Raw genomic sequence first — 20,855 nt, 5'->3', positions numbered from 1 at the left:
ATTGATTCTCGAGGTAATAGGTGACCACATGAGTTTATTAAGCATGTGTGTGTTGGTAGACCTGTCCTTTAGGAAACCACTTTAGCAGCTGCATAGATTGGAATGACAAGAGAATTAAGGCCAGTAGATCAATTAGAAGGCATTTGTACTTGTCCAGACAAGAATTAAACAGGGCCTGAAATAGAGTAGTAGTTGTGTGAGCAGATATGAGGTGACATATGGAAGAGATTTGGAAGTATGAAGGAGCAGGCATCTGATTGCCTATGTGGAGTAAGGAAAGAGAAGAGTCAGAGATGGCAATGAGACTGTGATCCTGGGTGACCAGCAAGATGTGGATGGCCTCAAAAATTTTGAGAAGTTCAGAAGATAAGGTTGGGTTTTTTACCAGATGGGGTAGAAGTTGGAAAATATCATGGGTTTTGTTTTGGAAATGTTGAGTCCAAAATGGCTATAATATTCCAGTTTTAAATGTCCAATATGTGGCTGGTAATGTGCTCACTGAGGACTGAAGTTAGATATCTGGAAGTCATGTGAAAAGAAAACCCATGACATAAATAAGTGAAAGAGCACAGAGTGAAATGAGAGGAGGCAAAGAACTGTAATACTCATGGTTAGGGGGTATGAAATGGATGAGTGAAACATGAAAAAGATATCAAAGGTAACTCTAATAATGTTTTTCATCAATAATTCCAGGGCCATGAAATTTGATCTATAACATCACAGTTCCCTATGGGCTAAATGAGAAGCTAAAGTGACACTAAGGAAGACAAAGATATACTGAAGGAAAAACTATCTTGAGGTCAATGAGTGACTAATTTTTAAGAAATCTGAAAGGGTGATACCAAATTCATTGAAAAACTCATAGACTTTATTTTTATGTTACAAAGGTGATTGAGAAAATATTGACAACTACTGACCTATGTGTTTTTATTTCTCATTTTTAGAATGTCTTTATGAAAAACTACATATGTGTCAAGAGCATCCTTAATGAAGTTATGAGGAGGAAATAGGCTTTCAGAAATGAAATATCCTACAGCAAACCACATCTTTACAGTTATATAACTGACTGAAAAGAACAAAGAGTATAAGATCCCACTGCATTTACTTAATGACTACCAAAAAGAATTTACTTCACAGAGAAAGATGCTGCCTTTAAGTCTCTCTTTCAACAATTGTTTCCATGTAAACTCTTACAAGAATCCTTGAATGATTTAATGAGACAACTTTTTCCACTGACTGATTATTAACATCAAGGGAAATATATGATAAACAAACATATCTGCCACTGTCATAAAGGATATGCAATACAAAGTTAACATTGAAGTGGAATTCCCTATAGATGCTAAAGACCTCCAGATACTGCAGTATCTGATGCCACTTGTTGATTGCATCAAAACCCAGAGCTCTGTAGAGCTTCCTAAATCAGATCTGTACTTTTCTTTTTGCAGGACAATGAAGGTTAAGTGACTTGCCCATGGTCACACAGTTAGTGTCAAGTGTCTGAGACTGGATTTGAACTCAGGTCCTCCTGAATTCAGGGCCAGTGCTTTATCTACTGTGCCACCTATCTGCCCCCCAGATCTGTACTATTTTTAAAAGAGTTTGGCTTAACCATCCATGCAGGAGACAAAGTCTATTATACAAACTATGACAAGCAGTTGAATGGACAACTTAGAGAACTGATTAACCATAAATAGATATCTTAGACAGTGTCATGCATGAATAACGTACTGAGTCCTGAGCTGGGAGGAGAATGAACTACATTGATATGGGGAATTTCACAGTGTTTTTAATGAACCTAAGCTACTCTCTTAAACAAAGGCCCATCTTTTGATTGTCATGTGGTGCTATGTGGCTGCAAGTTATAGAATACCAGTCTTTGAAGAATTAAAATTATAGGTCATGCAAAATGCAGAGCTGCCCATGATCATAGTGAGCATGCTGTAGGATACCATGAATAAATAATTACACAGAAGAAGTGGCCTAAAGGATAAAATTTAAGAGGCATATAACAAGAAAATGAAGTGGGTGGGTCACATAGACAAAATGAAAGATAACCAACGGACAACCCAGTTGCTTCACTGGCAACCATGCAACAGTTAAAATATTTCTTAACAAGATTAAAATTGAGTTCAATGGGTGGATCCCCTGGAGAGTATTTACAAGAGGTCATGAATAATATGAATAGGGGACAACTAGCTCAAAATGTCTAATAAGCATATGGTCATGCCAGACAATATCAGAAAACATGGATGGGTTATGCTCTGCACAGAATACCCACATCATCAGTGAGATCACAAAGTTATCAACTTAGCTAAATATCCCTATTTATTTATTTATTTATTTATTTATTCATTCATTCATTTAACTCTCTCTTCCTGTCTGTCTCTCTCTGTCTTCTTTCTCTCTCTCTCTCTCTCTCTCTCTCTCTCTCTCTCTCTCCCTCCATCCATCCATCCATTCATTTATTTATTTATGTTTGGCAGGGCAATGAGGGTTAAGTGACTCACCCAGGGTCACATAGCTAGTAAGTGTCAAGTGTCTGAAGCCAGGTCCTCCTGAATCCAGGGCCAGTGCTTTATCAACTGTACCACCTAACTGCCCTTAAATATTCCTACTTATAGTACCTTGGACACAGAAAGAATTTAAAAGTTCCTTGAAATGAATTAAATTGAACATTTAGGTGTTATGAAGTTATTTTAGAAGTTTTAAGACATTTGGATATATCTTGTGCTATTCTGAGGTTTTCTGTTGTTTCAGTTGTGCTGGCTCTTTATGAATTCATTTAGGTATTTTTTGGGGGGGCAAAGATATGGAGTGGTTTGCCATTTTATCCTCCAGCTGGTGTTGTGAATGAGGGAACTGAGGCAAGGAGGATTAAGTGACTTGCCCAGGGCCAAACAGGTAGTAAGTTTCTGAAGCTGGATTTGAACTTAGGCCTTCCTGACTCTAGGATGGTTATTATATCCACTGTACTACCAAACTGCCTGATTCTTGGGTCTACGGATGACCAAACTAATGAATGACTTAAACACAATATCTAACAAATTTCTACTTTTTTTAATGGTTACTGTGTAAGTAATAAAAACAACAACTCCCATTATATAGAGCTTTAAAGGTTTATAAAATGTTTGTCTCATCATCATGACCTTGGGAGGTAGTACAAGTATTGTTAAAACTATTCCTGTGTTGGGGAAATGGGGGTCAGAGGGGTTAAGTGCCATACCCAAAGTCATATATACAACAAATGCTACAGGCAACAGATGAACCTGAAACCTAGGTCTTCTGAAACCGAGCCTAATGTTCTTTCTACTATAGCACCTTCCTGGAAAATCAGTCTATGACAAAAAAGACTACAGAAATTATCATTCTCTTCAGTTTCCTGTAGTTGCTAGAGCTTGGGAACTCTTAGAAGGTGTAGCTATCTCAATAGTACATGTAAAGGTTTTTGTTTTTAACTGAAATTCTTCATTGGACAATGACTTCTGCATAAAATTTTGTGAGAGTATCTTACCCACGTAGCCTTACAGACTACTTGATGTGAGGATCCCCAAAGGGTTCTGATACCAAGTACTGGCATGCTCTTTTTTTGATAATATTTTTTAAGTGAGGCAATTGGGGTTAAGTGACTTGCCCAGGGTCACACAGCTAGTAAGTGTTAAGTGTCTGAGGCCAGATTTGAACTCAGGTACTCCTGACTCCAGGGCTGGTGCTCTATCCACTGTGCCACCTCTTTTGATAATTTTTATAAAACTATCTTGAGTACTGAAGAGTTTTCCAACATTACTGCCAAATAACACCACCATCAGAGGTCACCTCAATGTACTGGTTTCTCAGAAAACCTCAGGTAATCAGAGGTATCAGTCAAGGTTTCCTTTCCAAATATGGAGGAACAGACTAAGCAAGAATTGTAATATTAAGAGGACTAAAGAATGACATTTATACATGACTGAGGGTTCATAGAATCCTTTGCTTATTAAAAAACTAGCTCATTGGCAAGTTATTTTAATTGGAACTACACATATAGGTATTGTGTCATTTATGCTGTACTTATATAATAGTAGATTGTTTTTATCAAGTCATGTCCATGCTAAATGATGACTGGTGGTTTGTATTTCATGGTACAATGAATAGGTAAATAAAATGGAAGAGTTAACACTGTAACAATTGGAGTGATGCCACCTGCTGGAGAGTTACTGTAGGAAAGCTCCGCCATGAGGAGAAGGTGTTTGAGGGCAAGCCATGTGGTTTGGAAGGTCAGTTCCTTGGCAACAGGAAGTGACGTTTGCTCGTGAGTACTGTCTATCAAAGCTACCAGCCAATTAGCTTGGAGTTTTGTGTGCATGGGATGTGCCAAATTTCACAGGAGGCTTGTGGGACAAAGAAGGGGTGAGGCTGGCTCTCTCGCTCTCTTTTAGTCAGGACTGTTATGGAGAGTGGAGCAAAAATGCTGGCTCCCTGAGATAGATAGCTGTAGACATCTAGGCCTCTTTCTCTCTTTTCACCAAATTCTTATTCTCCTTAATAAATGCTTAGAAGTCTAAACTCTTGCTAAAGCTTATAATTTATTGGCGACCACTCATTAGATTTTTAGACAGTATAGAATTTTAGCCCCTTACAACACATTGACAAGGACATAAAAGGTCTAGAGATAGGAAGACATGACTAGGTAAGTGGGTTAAGTAAAACTTTTATTGTTTACAACATATCATCATACAGTTGATTATGTATGATCTTGCACTGTTTTCTAGTTCTTTAAGTGGACAGGGATTCACTAAGTGTGTAGTAGGTGAAAGGCAATGTGCTAGGCACTAGAGATACAAAGGAAATAATTAGAATCTCTCTGTAAGGATTTTACATTGGTCAGATACAACATGTACACCAGTTACTATAATGGATGGCAGAGAGAGAGAGAGACAAAGAGACAGAGAGAGACAGAGACAGAGACAGAGAAACAGAAAGGGAGAGAGAGGGGGCAGCTAGGTGGCACAGTGGATAGAGCACTGGCCCTGGAGTCAGGAGGACCTGAGTCCAAATCCAGCCTCAGACACTTAACACTTACTAGCTGTGTGACTCTGGGAAAGTCACTTAACCCCAATTGGCTCAACAAAATACAAAACAAAAACAAACAAAAAGAGTCATAAGAAAGGGAAAGAGACAGAAAGAACATGCAAAACAGGGGGAGACAGGGAAAATTCCATGGAGAAATTGGCACCTAAGCAGAACTTTGAGGGAAAACAAGGATTCTAAAAGGCTGAGATAAGGTGGGAGTGCTACATTGGCACATGTAAAAGTTTGTTTGAATTAACAGAGGAGAAAAATGGAATTTTCAATTTGGGAAACAGTTTGGTTGGAACATACAGTGTGTAGAGGGAGTAATGTGAAATAAGGCCAGAAATGAGGTTGGAGCAAGATTGTGGAGGGCAGCCTGAAATGCTAGGCTGAAGAGTTCTATTCTCACTTAAGATTCACCAGGGAGCTAATGAGGATTTTTAGCAGAAGAGTGACAAACCGAGGAAGATCTATAATTTAGAAAGATTGTTTGGTTGGCTACATTGCAAATGAATTAGAAAATGAGAGTGATGAGAAAAGAAAAGATCAATTTTATTTCAACAAAAATAAGGACAAAACAATAATACCATTTAAAAGTATCAAAACAAGCTTAGTCACTTATCTGTATGCATAGTTTAAGGTATAAAAACATAGTAAGACAGAAACAACAGGAAAATTGGAGGCAAGAGACAATTACATCATAACGTTTGTGACAGAGAAGGAGAGGGAGCCAAGTATAATCTGATATGTACCCTACATTTTGGGAGAGCAGATTTCAAAATCTTTAGAGAAAAGATAGTATAATCAAATGGTCTAGTATTCTTTTTTGGGTGGGGGTGGGTGGGCCAATGAGGGTTAAGTGACTTACCCAGGGTCACACAGCTAGTAAGTGTCAAGTGTCTGAGGTCGGATTTGAACTCAGGTCCTCCTGAATCCAGGGCCAGTGCTTTATCCACTCTGCCACCTAGCTGCCCCATCTAGCATTCTTAATGGGAAGTTAGTCCGAATGGGAATAAAAAAAATCCCAAGAATACATCTGAAGAATTTTTAGTGGATTGAATTAGTCCTTTTTAGTATAACTATATATCTTATTTCAACAACTAAACAGTGAATTATCTTCTACTTTAAAACAAAACAACAAACAAAGCTCAGTGTAATTCTGAGCACGAGTATTTAATAAATATCCACTGAGGTAGCACAGTGGATATAGTGATAGAGGTGGGAATTCAAATACCGTCTTAGATATTAACCAGCTGTGTGACCCTGGGCAAATCATTTAACCTCACTCAGTCTCAGTTTCCTTATCTGTAAAATAAAGGACCAATAGTAGCACCTACCTCGCAGGAAGATGGTAAAGATATAATGAGATAACATACATAAAGTGCCTCACAAACCTAAAAGTACTATGTAGGTGCTAGCCATTATTATTACTGATTTAACAAAGGTACTGGTAATTTCAGGGCCCAGTTCTATGCAAGTAATTCAGGCTTCAAAATCTATTACTGTCTCAACTACCGAAGTAATTCTGATTTTATCTCTGTGTTGGTGTGGAAAATAACTTTTCAGCAACTGAGCTGTTCTATGAAAAGAATATGATGATGGTAGCATATTTTAAAAGATAATATCTGAAGAAAATTAAGTGCTAAATATGTAGTCATTAGTAGAATATTTATCTTATACTGCTACCACATCTAAGTGCTGAAAATTAATGATATAAAAATAAACCTAAGAAATTTAAGTATCTTTATAATGTGGGAAAACAATATAAATTTATTTTCCCATCCCTGGCATCTCTGAGGGGAAAATTTGGTCATAGGGATGAAAAAGTATGAGCAATGTTTTATGGATCAGCTGATAGGAGCTTTAATATAAACTCAAAGTGCTTCTCAAAATGGGAATGTTTTATTGAAAATTGATAGAATTATAGAGCAAATTCAATGTCTATATATGTATATTGATAGTAGATTTGTCTCCTATCTCTGGTTATGATTTTAATCATGTCCATAGAAAGTCTCAGACAGAAAATGAGTTTTAATAATGACTCAAATATGCTAATACATATTACTAGGTCCATTGTAACTCTACAAAGATAATCAAATCCCTTAAATGTCACTGTTTTCTAAGGTCATGTCTCTTTGACACATAGCTTAAATGACTCCTCAGCCTAATCCAACTGATTTAAATACTGGTACAATGAACTCAAAGACACCTCACTGCAAGCTTTTGGGATGCATATGACTTTTGTAAACTAAGCACTCCAGATTTTTAAAAATCTTTTTAGATAACCTTTATAAATTCCAGGGAAGAGGAAATATATGGCTGAGCTGCCATTCAGTGTGGCCCTTTTAATCATTTAGTGTGGTCATTTAAACCAGGTATTAATGTAAAGAAAGAGAAAATGGCTCTGGTTTTTGAAAAAGCCCATTCCAGGTAGGTATGACAACATTATTACAGGATATGAGCTACTACCAGACTTCCTGTATAAGTGAAGCTATCAGAAGTTATGTGAAACAAGGAGAATTTTTTTCTCCAGATAATAGCTCCTATTTTACTATGCTGTAGTGGTATCATTTCATCCTGCTTCCTATTAGAACTAAAATTATAGTTGTTTCATAATCCTCCTTGCTTAAAATTGTTTCCCAAGTGAATGATACTGTTTAAACTCTCTGTTATGGGCCCCTGATAAAAAATTAAGAAAGGATTCATTAAAATGACGTGTTTTTCATTCATGCAACATAAGAAAAAAGTAGGATAGGATTAGACAAGCCTGGTCCCGATGTATGTAAACATCTAAAAGGGTAGATTGGATATCTCAAAGTGAGTAATCTCCTAGGCTCAGTATATGCTGTGAGTTTCCTCTGCAGGAGTCTCTACATCCTTATTATGTCCCCAAACCTTCAGGACAACAATAGACAAGAACAAAAGGATAATGCTTCCAACTTATAAATGACAGAATGTAAAAGTTGCAATAGTCTGGGGCAGCTAGATGGCGCCGTGGATAGAGCACCGGCCCTGGAGTCAGGAGTACCTGAGTTCAAATCCGGCCTCAGACACTTAACACTTACTAGATGTGTGACCCTGGGCAAGTCACTTAAACCCCAATTGCCTCACTAAAAAAAAAAAAAAAAAAAAGTTGCAATAGTCTATCCCATACACTATTGACATGGAAATATACTTTAGAAGTATAGTGAAGCCTATGGACCCTTTCTCAGAATAATATTTTTAAGTACATAAAATAAAATACATAGGATTGCAATGGAAACCAAATATATTGAAATACAATTCTCTCAGTGCTACACTTTCTCCATTTATCTGCTGTATGTAACGTGGTTGACTGCCATCTCCTCCTGCATACTCTCTCAGATCCTTTGGGTCTTCATAACACTACTAACTCCTGGTACTTTTACCTGTCTGACCACTCAGTTTCTTTTGTGGGATCGCCATCCAGATTTTGCCCCCAAATTGTAGGTGTTCCTTGAGGTTCTGATTCAGACTCTTTTCTCTTCTTCCTCTATACTCTTTTTCTTGGTACCTGTCTCAGATCCATAGGTTTAACTATCATCTCTACGGAGAGAGCTTCCAAATCTATTTATCTGACTCCAGTTTCTCCTCTGGGTTCCAGTCCTTCACCACCAATTGCCTATTGGACATTTCAAAATGGATATCCCAAACCGAGCCATTATTCCTCCCACTCCAGACATCCCTATTTCTTGACAAAGGCACAAACCTCTTTCCAGTATTGTTCATGACCTTGGCATTACATGCAATTTCTCACTCTCCCTCACCCATCATATCTAAGCAATTGCCAAACATTGCCATTTATAACTTCATAACTTCTCTCACATATGACTCCTTTCCACTCACCCAGATACCACCTCAGTTCAGGAACTCACCAGCTTCCACCTAGATTATTTTAACAGCCTCCTAATTAGTTTCTTGCTTCACATATCCTCCATCCAACACAATGATGCCAAAGTAATGTTCCTTAAGCATAAATATGTCCATATCACTCCTCTAATTTAATCAACTCCAGTGGCTCCAACTGGGCCTGTTATGTATGGCTATACTCAAGCTGCTTTACCATCCAAGTTGCCTTCTGTTGGCACTCTCCAAATTAGCAATGTCCTTCTGAAAATGTGGAGATGGATAGGAGAATGTCGAAGAAAATGAGTCCATTTCACATTTTTGTTTCTAAGGGTTGTGACACTGTGACCTAGAAAGGAGATATAATTCTCTCGTTCTTTTTCCTCTTCTTCTCCCCTGTACTACATGACTTCTTACTTCCAGGAACCAGAACTTAGCCAAGAAGCATGAGAACGCTTCATTTTCTGAGCTTGGAAATCCAACTATTATTTGTAACACTGTTTCTATGGGGAAATGAATACTAAGCTTCAAACATACTAAGCTTCAGAAAAGTCCATGAAATGAACTTTTAGATACAACTTGTTTGTTGAGAACTATCCATTTGTTAGAGATAAGTGATTCCTTCCTCCTTAGATTTATGATAGTCCTTTGCTTGACCTTTTCATCCCTCCCTGCCTTCCTCAGATCATAAGGTCTTTAAGAATAAAGTCTGTGTTATATTTAATTGTGTATCCTAGGGTACCTAGGATAGAGCTTTGCACACTTAATAAATGTTTGTAGAATGGATGAATAATATCAATGTTATTTATTCTATGAGAGAAAAGACAGGTTAATCTAAATACATGTTGTTTCTGTCCTCACAACTATATGAACAACTATTGTTTTGTTTTGTTTTTTTAAAAAAAACCTAATCTAAACTGTGCCCAGAGAGTTATGGCGCTGTGCATACCCTTTGATCCAGTAATGTCACTACTAGGTCTGTATCTCAAAGAGATCATAAAAAGGGAAAAGGACCCACGTGTACAAAAATATTTACAGCAACTCTCTTTGGGATGGCAAAGAATTGGAAACTGAGGAGATGTCCATCAATTGGGGAATGGCTGAACAAGTTGTGGCATATGAATATAATGGAATACTATTGTGCTATAAGAAATGATGAGCAAGCAGATTTCAGAAAAAACCTGGAAAGACTTACGTGGACTGATGCTGAGTGGTCAAAGGGTATGCACAGCCCCATAACCCTTTGGGCACAGTTTGGAGTGATTTCCCATCTGAATGTAGATTAAACCTTACTATTTTTACTTTTCTTTATTTTTTTATTTTTTTGAGGTTTTATCTTTTTGTTCTGATTCTTCTTTCACAACATGACTAATGAGGAAATATGTTCAATGTGATTGTACCTATATAACCTATACCAGATTTCTTTCTATTTTGGGGATGGGGGAAGGAAAGGAGGAAGAAAAATTTGGAACTCTAAATCTTATAAAACTTATTGAAAACTATCTTTACATGTAACTGAAAAAAATAAAATACTATTAAGATTAAAAAAAAGAATTTAAAAGTGAGAAAAACACCTAATCATCCAAGAATAAGATATTTCACATAAAACACCCTTTACTAAATAAATTCAAATCACTATTATTTTTCTTTTGTTTTAGTCTTCATTTTATCTTTCCTTGGAAACTTTTCGTTTGTAATATATTTTCTCTTCTCCACTTGGCATTTTCCATTTTAATTGGCACAATTCCTATCGTTCTTATTTATTCAACTAAAAGAATCTCAGAGAGATAAATCACTGTGACAATTCTTATCAATCAATAGTCAGGCAATGGCATGAAGAATAGAAAGCTTGTTTCTTCAGTATAATACTGACATTTTGGAGAAAATAAAATTTTGTTTTATTGACTTTAGATGCTTTCTTCTGGTGAATCTCATAGGGAATAGTCTCTATCATTTCTGCCTATTGACATTCTTTTCCTCCTAGCTTATATGCTAACTTCTCCAAGAAATCTTCTCTATTTCCCCTCTCCCCGCATTGGAAGTGATACATCCCTCCTTGAATATCTCAGGCCACTATTTGATATAGTCTATGCTCTTAATAATATTCTAACTTACATGACCATTATCTGAGTATGTCTCATTTCTAAACTAGAGTATAAGCTCTTTGAGAGCAGTCAGTCAATAAGCATTTATTGAGCACTTTCTACATGCTAGGTATTACACTAAGCACCAGTAGAGTTAACTATAATTGAGATTTCACACTATTACATTTCCTTCACATGTGGGATAGTGCATAGGGAGCTAGGTGTCTGGAGTCAGGAAAACCTAGAGTCAGTCAAGACCTGTCTTTCACATATAATTTCTGCATCACCCTGGTCAACCTCTCAGTGCCCCGGACAATTCCCTATGTGTTATAGATCAAGTGTTAACCTGCATTAATAGGAATTTCTTCATCCAAAAGTTTCCTAAGCTATTGGAATCATTGGTAGCTAAAAAACATATTAGCACCCTAATCAACTCCATTCTTTGTTCTTTTTTCTATGCTTCTCTATATCTTGCCAACCTGTTTATTTGTGGGTTTGATATTTCCCAATTATACAGGGTGTCCCAGAAGTCTTGGTGTAGTTTAAAGCTATATAAAGCTCTGTACATATTCTTCAGTGGATCTGCGATATCATTGATGAGCTGTATTTCCTTCAATTAGTCTGTGCAACTCCTGTTCCTCCTCCATACAATGTGTTTGAAGCTTTCTTCTGGACTTTAAATCACTACTAATGCAGCATGAGGGCTTTCCATCTGCATGCTTTCTTTGTTCTTGATTTATAACCAAGCTATCCTCCTTTAGTCATGCATCTCTTGGATAATATCTTCTGGGTTGCTTTCTCTGTTCATTTCAACACTGGTAACATATTGCAGTTTATTTATGCCCATCATGTGTCCCTCCATTGATCTTGGGTGACTCATCACATCAACTTCTCAGAGATTGCGGTATTCCACGATTCACAGCCATGTTGCTTTACCAGAAGAATAATGATGCTCAAATGATGGGCTTTTGTTTCAAGGAAAAGTTTTGGGTCATTGAAAGCGCAATGTAGCTTCCCAAATTGTATTGATATGAGTAGAAAATATCAAATACCAAAACCATAGGTTGAGAAGAACCAGAAGAATATAGAATTAGAGAAAGAGGCAGATAACATTGCCATAATTAGCCTGCCTTTACATAGTGCTTTAACATTTGCAAAGTGCTTTACAAATATTATTTTATTTTTACAACAACCATGGAAGGTAGGAGCTATTATCATTCCTATTTTACAGGTGAGGAAACTGAGGCAGATAGAAGTTAAATGACTTGCCCAGGGTCACACAATTAATAGATATCTATCTGATGCTGCATATGAACTCAGGGCCAGCACTCTGCCCCCTGTGCCACTCACCTACCTCAGTAAATGCTATGGGAGGCAATATGGTGATATGAAAAATAATACTGGGAATGGAGTCAGTTGCTTTGGGTTAAAATTATGATTTTGTCACTTACTATCAAAGAAAACTTAGATAAATCACTCATTGTAACCTTTCTAGGCCTCAGTTTCTTCTTCTGAAAAATATGGGATTTGGATTAAACAACCTCTTAGAGCACTAGACCATGAGTCAGGAAGACCTGAGTTCAAATCCAGCTTTGGATCTTACAAGGTATATGACCCTGGGCAAGTCACTTAACTGCTGTTTGCCTCAGTTTCCTCATCTGTAAAATGGGGTTAATAATAGCACCTACCTCACAGTTTTGTAAAGATCCAATGAGACAATATTTGTAAAGTGCTTAGCACTGTGTTAACATATTTTAGGCATTTAATAAATACTTGTTCCTTTTCCTTCCTTTCCCTACTAGTTGACCTCTATGATCCCTTAGAGTTCTATATCCTATAAAAGAGTGCTGAAAATTGAGCCTTATACCATGTTGCATGGACAGCTTGTTGTCCATACTACATTTTTCTTTGTATCACATTTTTATACATTTCTTTTACCTATTAGATTGTAAAGTTTTTGAAGGAAGTAGTTGAGTCTTAAAAAAAAATTCTATTCCAATCACTTAACACAGTATTTTATTCAAAGTAACCACTTAATAAATATTTGTTGATTTGAACTGAATTAAAAACTTACCTCTAATATTAGCATATGTTGTTATAATTTACAATTTTTAAAATCAAAACTAGTTCAGTTTTAAAAGTTCCTCTTCTTTGGAATTAGATGTTAATATAACAATGATAGATATTTATTGAAAGTATTAAAGCTTTTTTTCTCTTTCATCTTTTTTAAATAATAGAAAATAGAATAAAATGTAAATAATAATAATAAAAGTAAACAGAATTAAATAAAATATAAATAGAAGAAGAAAAACTCTGTCTTATACCACAAATGTATAGAACTTTAAAAGGTTAAGCAATTACTGACAGGAATGCTAGCTCATTTAATTCCTCTTTTAAAAATGTACTTCCACATTCTCCTGCATCTGTGATCTTATCAATATGAATATTTCTTCTAAGATATATTGTCTGTATAAACAAAAGTTGAGAACTATCTTTACATGTAACGGAAAAAATAAAATACCTTATATGTAAAAAAAAAAGATATATTTTCTAATGCTTCCTAATGTTTGAGGATGTAACTGACATTAGAATAAGAATTTTCTTACTTATTTCTGTTAAATCTTTACCTCATAAAAACAAAAGTACAAAACTATTGTCCCAGCCTGGTTACGGACAAAACAAGTACTTGATATCAAGGAATTTTCAGACTAGTTTTTCATTCTTAGAAAAGTAGAAAAACTGGAAAAGGAGTGTGTTCAGCCACATTTTGCTTTTAGCAGTTATGGAGGGGGGCAGCTAGGTGGCACAGTGGAAAAAGCACCAGCCCTGGATTCAGGAGGACCTGCGTTCAAATCTGACCTCAAACACTTGACACTTACTAGCTGTGTGACCCTGGGCAAGTCACTTAACCCTCATTGTCCGGCAAAACAAACAAACAAATAAACAAACAAAACAAAACAAAAAAAGAAGTTATGGAGGAATAGACCCAAGACACAAATATAAATTTGTTTGTAGTATAAGCAGAATAAAAAAAATATGAAAATCAGAAAAGGATAATCACTCCACATAAACTGATCTCAAATCCCCTTGATATTTAGTAAACTTTTTATCATTATCATCAAGAAGAGGAAAAACACTTTTGATAAATCTGTTAAATATATCTTTCTTCTTATGGTTCTTTAAATTCAAATATGGCATATGTTTATTAAGCAACTACTTATTGGCAGTTCCCTAGGATAGGTCCTTGGGGAGATTAAAAAAGATTAGATATAACAGAGCTTCTGTCCTCCTAGAGTTTAAATTCTAATAGAGGGATATGACTCATTTACAAACAAGTATAACACATAATAATCTAGTAAAGGTGTGTGAGAGAGCTGCAAGGAAGAGCCTATGAAATTTCTCAGGATCATTACTGATTCAGAGCATCAGAAAAGGCTTCCCAGAGGATACATTTGAGTTGAGCTTTATTGGATAGGGAGAAATTCAGTGAGTAAAATGCAAAGGAAGGGATGAACTTTTCATTAGGGAATATTGTAAGGGAAAATACAGGGTTTGTAAAGTTCATTATCATGCTTCAAACACTAGTTGTGTGTTCCTGGGCAAATAACAAGTCTCTCAGCTGCAAAATGAGAGCTTTAAATCTAAGTTGCCATCACATAGAACTACTGAAGGTAGAAGGGGGGGCATATTTTGGGGGAAAATATAGTAAACTTAGTTTTGGATATGTTAAATTAAAGACAGAGACATCCAAGAGGAAATGCTCTTAAGACAGTTATAGATAGGGAACTGGAACTCAGGAAAGAGGTCAGGTCTGAGATATAGACTTGGGATGCATCTCTTTATGCCACTTGGGAGGTTCACAGATTTAGAGTTGGATGGGAGTTGAAAGGTCATCCAGTCCAATTTCCTCATTTTACAAATTAGTGATCTGAGGCTCAGAGAGGTTATGTGACTTGTTTGGCCAAAGTAATTTAGATAGAAAGAGGCTGTGGCAGCATTTAAAGCTTTCTCCACCGGTTCTAATTCCAGGGACTCTTTCCACTATACCACGTTACCTCTACATGAAAACTGAAGCCACAAGATGGGATGAGATAATTCAAGAAGAAAATTTATAGAGGAGTGAGAGGAGGAGGAAGAGGAGAGGGAAAATAAAAGATAGAGACAAACAGAGAGGACAGAGATACAAAGAGAGGCATAGAGAGACTGAGACACACACAGAGAAAGACATATAGACAAAGAGAGAGAGAGACAGAGACAGAGAGGAGTTCTTTCAAGAAATGAGTGTTATGCATGAGACCTTGGGTAAATCACTTAACCTCTCTGGTCCTCAGGTTCCTTATCTGCAAATGAGGTAGGTGAACCTCTATGGTCCTTTTCAACTATCAAATTCTAATCCTATATAGCCTCTAATAAAACTCTGGAGTACCTCAACATACTGCATTGATCCTTAAAATTCAACCAGAATGTCTCTTCTTTAGTGAACTCTCCTAATTGCACATCCATCTTACTGGGGAAACTACTGACAAGATTCCATCTTACACATAAGGTACAGTAGGAAACCACCTATATGATGTGATTTCAGGGCCCTGGGGAAGCTCTTGTTCTCAAACTTTTTTTTTTTCTTTCTTGCTTAGTGTTGTTGAAATCTCCTGAACAGGCAGTAAATTTTTTTCACTACTCCATCAGAAATAAAATCCCTAAAGTGAAAATACCTCTGAAACAACACACTCACTTAAGCTTATAGCATCCACAATGAATGGGAAATGATTCTCAGGACAGCCTTCTCTAATAACTGATTTTTTTTTTTTGTATTTGAGAGTGAAGACTGTAAAGAGTACAAGGACACTAAATGACATAAAAGGAAGAAAGTGGAGGCTCAGGGTTGGAGAAAAGGCTGGAAAGAGAACATGAGGCAAGGAAAAGGTGCTGAAAAGAGACCAGAGGAGACAAAGACAAGTTTTTTTTTTTTTTTGAATTTTGCTTTGAACTAGTCTAGTCTGTCAGCCAAACCATAGGGTCAGTTCCCAAATTAAGATGGAACATCAAAATATCAAATCTGAAAATTGAATAACTTAAAATTTTTTTTAGAATCCGAAATGATCAAACTCTTACAGGATCTCATGTCCAAGAAATATTTTGTATGGTTTGCTATTTAGTACTTTCTTTGGAAGTGGACAAGAAAGGATCCTAAATTTACATGACAAAGGATGTAATTTGTATTCATTTTGGATATTAAGCACTTGTTTTTCCTGTTAAGTCCTAAAATTGAGCAAATGAATCAATGTTACTAGGAGTACCACTAACTGTCTTCTAAAAAGTTGTAATACAATGCAGTACAGACAGAAATTTATTGTTTTTGTTGTTTATATATGAAATGTGGAAACTTTCTAGTAGTTTAAAGAAGTTACTTAGGCATCATTAAACAGATAAACAATGTTTCATTGTAGTCAAATAACAGGAAGACACTGGTATGCTGCTCAGAGATTTTTAATAATAGGAGTCTCATATTAGTCATTTTAAGGTTTTAAATGCCACAAAATTCTCAATATCCTGTATCTCAGAGTACAATTGTTCTCTTCACTTTCATTTTTAATTAAAAAAATTTCCTCTATGGGCAAATGCCAAAGTGAAAAAAATATATGTAAATAAGGCTTTGGATAATTTATATCTGAAGGAAGTCAAGCTTCTCTTTGATGAAATAGCCAAATGTAACAGAGGGAAAACAGTTGGTGTTTTCTGTTGTGGACCCAGTTCTATTTCCAAGACTCTTCATCAACTGAGTAACCAGAATAATGCTTATGGGACAAAATTTGAATACAGGATGAAGGACCTGGTTGGCCATTAAAAATGAAAACAGGATATTTGCATGTGTGTATGCATATGTGTATACACACATGTGTATATACACATGCACATATATAATGTTACATAAACTTTGGTTGATAGCAGAGTATTCTAACTCATTAAATAAATGAACATAAAAACAGATAATGCCCTGCTTTGTTAGTTGTCAATTATACAAATAGGCATAATGATGTTGCTAAGATTAACCACCAGCAATTAGCTCTCAAATGTGAGTTGATAAAGGAGTTAATGCAACTGAAATAAAAATCAAAGACAAAATTAGGAAATATCTGTGACAATACATGTACTGAGATGGATCCATTACTATAGGCCAATAAATTCTATGGCAGAAACAAGTTAATTGTCTTGTAAACAAGCCAACAAACAAATGCAAAAGAATTTCTACTCAATAGAAGTATGCATAGAATAATTGTACATATATACATACACATACATTCACACCTACACCTATTTATGTATAATGGTGGCCATCTTGGGGGGTATTTAAAAATTAAATGATAATTTTGTATATATCTGAAAGGAATAGCAAGTTGTGCATAATAGATTTGCAGTTTCATGTACAATCATCTTTTTCATGGTACCATGCTAGGAAAATGCTTGTTTTGTTCCATAAACTAAAAATAAAAATTTTAAAAGAGAGCTATAAAAGTTGTCAGTTCAATAGAGTTCTAAAGAAAAACCTTACAATTGTTGAATTAACTTTGCCCAAAGACTTGAGTTTCCAAGAGTGTACCCCTCTATGTAAGAAAGAATGGGTGGATTAAACTACTGGGGAGGGAGGCATCCGAAACTGGTAAGGGATGTGTAACTACTATGTGCTGATGCCACACACACAGATAAACATACCCCACCAAAAAAAAAAAAAGTGTGGATAGTGGGAAGAAGATTTAGGCTCTTTTTTCATATAGAAAATCCATTAAGCTTTAGCTCTATTTTGAGAGTTTATAGTCTAATATCTTTCTTAGGTAGCATATGTACAACAGAGTCTGAGAATCTTCTCATATGGGGATGACATGAAGTTTTTAAAGGGTAGACCACAAAAAAATTATTTAGAATAGGAAGGACCTTATATATCAATTAGTGTGACCTCTTAATTTTAAAGATGAGGAAACTGAGGCCCTAGAAGTGGTAAATTGACTTTCCCAAGGTTGCACATGTAGAAGGTAGCAAAGACAGTATTTTAATCCAGCTTCTTTGATTTCCCAGTTCAGTTTTCTTTACAGTACACAGTGAGAGCTTTATTGGTAGATTAGTAACTTCAATCTTTTTCATGCCAAAATTGTATTGGATTTCTAGAACCTACCATAGATACAAGATATACCATGACAATCACTTTCTTTTTAGTCCTTTATGGTCTATGACACTAGATTCTGTCTACTGGAAGACAGGATTATTGAATTATTACATGTGAGGTCAGGCAGCTATGTAGCACAGTGGATAGAGCACTGGGCCTGGAGTCAGGAAAGTTCATCTTACTGGCTGTGTGACCTTGGACAAATCACTTCACCCTGTAAGCCTCAGTTCCCCTCATGTATAAAATGAGCTAGGGAAGGAAATGGCAAAACAGTCTAGTATATTTGCCAAGAAAACCCCAAATGAGGTCAAAGTTGGACACAATTGAAATGAATGAACAACAACATATGTGAGTTCTCAGATGTTAACTAAGTGCCAGCCAACAGTTGGTGAAGTGATGTAGTAGCTAAAACCCATTCCTTAATGTATTATTTGTAGGGATTTTGAAAGAATAATGATCATATTATTAAAATACCATACAGTTTATAAAGCATTCTTCTGAAAACTCTGTGATGTAAGTTGTACAAATATTACTTTCCTTTCACAGATAAAGAAAGAGGTTCAGAGAATTAAAGTGACTTGTGACCAAAGAATCTGTTAGTAAGTGGAAATCAACATTCAAAACCAAGTCTTCTGGCTTCAGGTCCAGTGGTCAAAGTTCAGCGAGTCATCTGTATAGATAACTTGTTCTCCCCCCTGACCCGAGGGCAATTGGGGTTAAGTGACTTGCCCAGGGTCACACAGCTAGTAAGTGTCAAGTAGTGTCTGAGTCCAAATTTGGACTCAGGTCCTACTGACTCCAAGGCCAGTGCTCTATTCACTGCGCCACCTAGCTGCCCCTCAGTGGTCAAAGTTCAAAGCAAAACTCAACCTGGTCATTTGGATTTCCACAGATGACAGACACATGAAATTTTTAAGGTGGATTAACTTACTGTATTCAAGAAATAGAGAATAAGAATATGGGTGATGGGATGGACTTAGACTGAGAGACTAAATGAAAGAATGAATCCAAATGATACACTGAGACCCACCCACATTTAAGGTATAAAAAGAAGCCCTTCAGGCGTAGATGGGATATTTGTAGACAAGAAACAAACCATATGAGAAGATGTAGAGGCGTTATAATCTTGGATATATAGTCATCAATGGCATTATAGAGCATTTGAACTATCAAAGTATCACTTTTTACCTTATTAGGCTTCTCAGATGTTAGTTCTCTCTTTCCTATGTGGTTTCCCATCTTGAGTCACTCAGCTAGTCAAAGGCTGAAAAGAAGGGGGAAAAAAGCCCTTAGTTTAAAAACCTTTAGTATGGAACAAAAAATCTGGGTAAAACTGTGACTTAAATTCATTAACTATGACAAAAACAGAACCATGTCTATATATTATAACTACATGGTGCAGTGGAATAGAGCTCTGGCCCTGGGCTCAGGAAGATCTGAGTTCAAATCCAGACTCAAGTCCCTTAATCTCTGTTTGCCTTGTTTCCTGAACCACAAAATGGGGATAATAAAAGCACCTACCTCCTACGGGTGTTGTGAAGATAAAAGTAGGAAGATAAAGATAAGTTGAGAAGATAAAAAGTATCTTATATACCATATAAATGCTAGCTATTTTTGCTACTATTATTATATCCTTCTGCATATATATGGGTATAGCTATTATCAGCCAACAAGCATTTCTTAAATGTTTACTTCATGCCACATAATGTATTGTGATATAGATACAAAGAAAGACAAAATAAAATAAAACAAATTTTAATCCCTGTCCTCATGGAGTATACATTCTAATAGGGGAAATAACATATGTACTAGGTATGAACAAGTTATATATAGAATAAATGAAAGGTAACCTCACACAGGAGGCTGCCAACACACACACACACACACACACACACACACACAACTATATCTAACATAAACTGGAGAATATTTTGGCAAAATATTATTTTCTGTACATCTTTAAATAATCCAATTAAAGAGAATGTTTGGTCTTTGTTAAATAAGAACTTACAATATTTGCTTTTTAATAAGAACTTGCAATAATTGCTTTTTAAAAACTCATGAACTACTTCATTTCTATACTGAATTGACACTAAAAATTTTGCCCTTGAACTGATTAAGAAATTTTTCAGGTGAAAATAATGGAAAATATAATGATTTTTTGCTAAAGTCTGTAGATGCCACCCACTCTATAAAAACATATGATTTGAGTCATTAAATATTACCATGTGGTTAGACAAGAAACTTTTTCTCATATCAGCTTGTCTAAGTTTCTTCTTTTAAGATATCATTTTTCATTTATGATTCATCTGATTCATCTCTACACAAATTCTTCAATATACTAAAAAATTAAGTGTCACAGCAATAAAAATGATTACTCTAAAGGATGAAGAGCTAAGTTTGAAGTGGCTAAATTCAACACCTAACTTCTCTTTCTAGAAAGTTTACTTATCTTTTCTCCCTGTCTACAAAAATGAAAATAGTCATGTATAAAAATATCTTGAAAATCATATACATGCTTTCACTATATATATGCAAATATGTTGTAATAAAGGTAAATGAAATAATATTAGGAGAGTACCCAGGACTTTTTTTAAAAAAAGGTAATAAGAGGGGGGCAGCTAGGTGGCACATTGGATAAAGCACAGGCCCTGGATTCAGGAGGACCTGAGTTCAAATCTGGCCTCAGACACTTG

The 20,855-nt window shown here is 35.8% G+C and overlaps 1 protein-coding gene across 6 annotated transcripts in view; it reads right to left on the bottom strand.

Annotated features, from left to right (window-relative positions):
• LOC122742156 (myelin basic protein) overlaps window positions 1-19,413 on the bottom strand; it is a 168,419-nt gene extending 149,006 nt beyond the window's left edge. For all 6 annotated transcript variants that reach the window (XR_006354900.1, XM_043986224.1, XM_043986205.1 and 3 more), the window contains exon 1: window positions 19,348-19,413. Coding sequence is in view for 5 of the 6 variants with exons in the window: in XM_043986224.1 (XP_043842159.1) it covers window positions 19,348-19,398 (51 nt within the window). In the remaining variant the exon portion in view is untranslated. The remainder of the gene's footprint in view (window positions 1-19,347) is intronic.
• Window positions 19,414-20,855: the final 1,442 nt, after the last annotated feature.

The sequence above is a fragment of the Dromiciops gliroides genome, chromosome 1 (genome assembly GCF_019393635.1).
Source record: "Dromiciops gliroides isolate mDroGli1 chromosome 1, mDroGli1.pri, whole genome shotgun sequence".
Classification (NCBI taxonomy): domain Eukaryota; kingdom Metazoa; phylum Chordata; class Mammalia; order Microbiotheria; family Microbiotheriidae; genus Dromiciops; species Dromiciops gliroides.
Note: the sequence above shows the minus strand (reverse complement) of the source record. Positions and strands in the feature narration are given on the sequence as shown.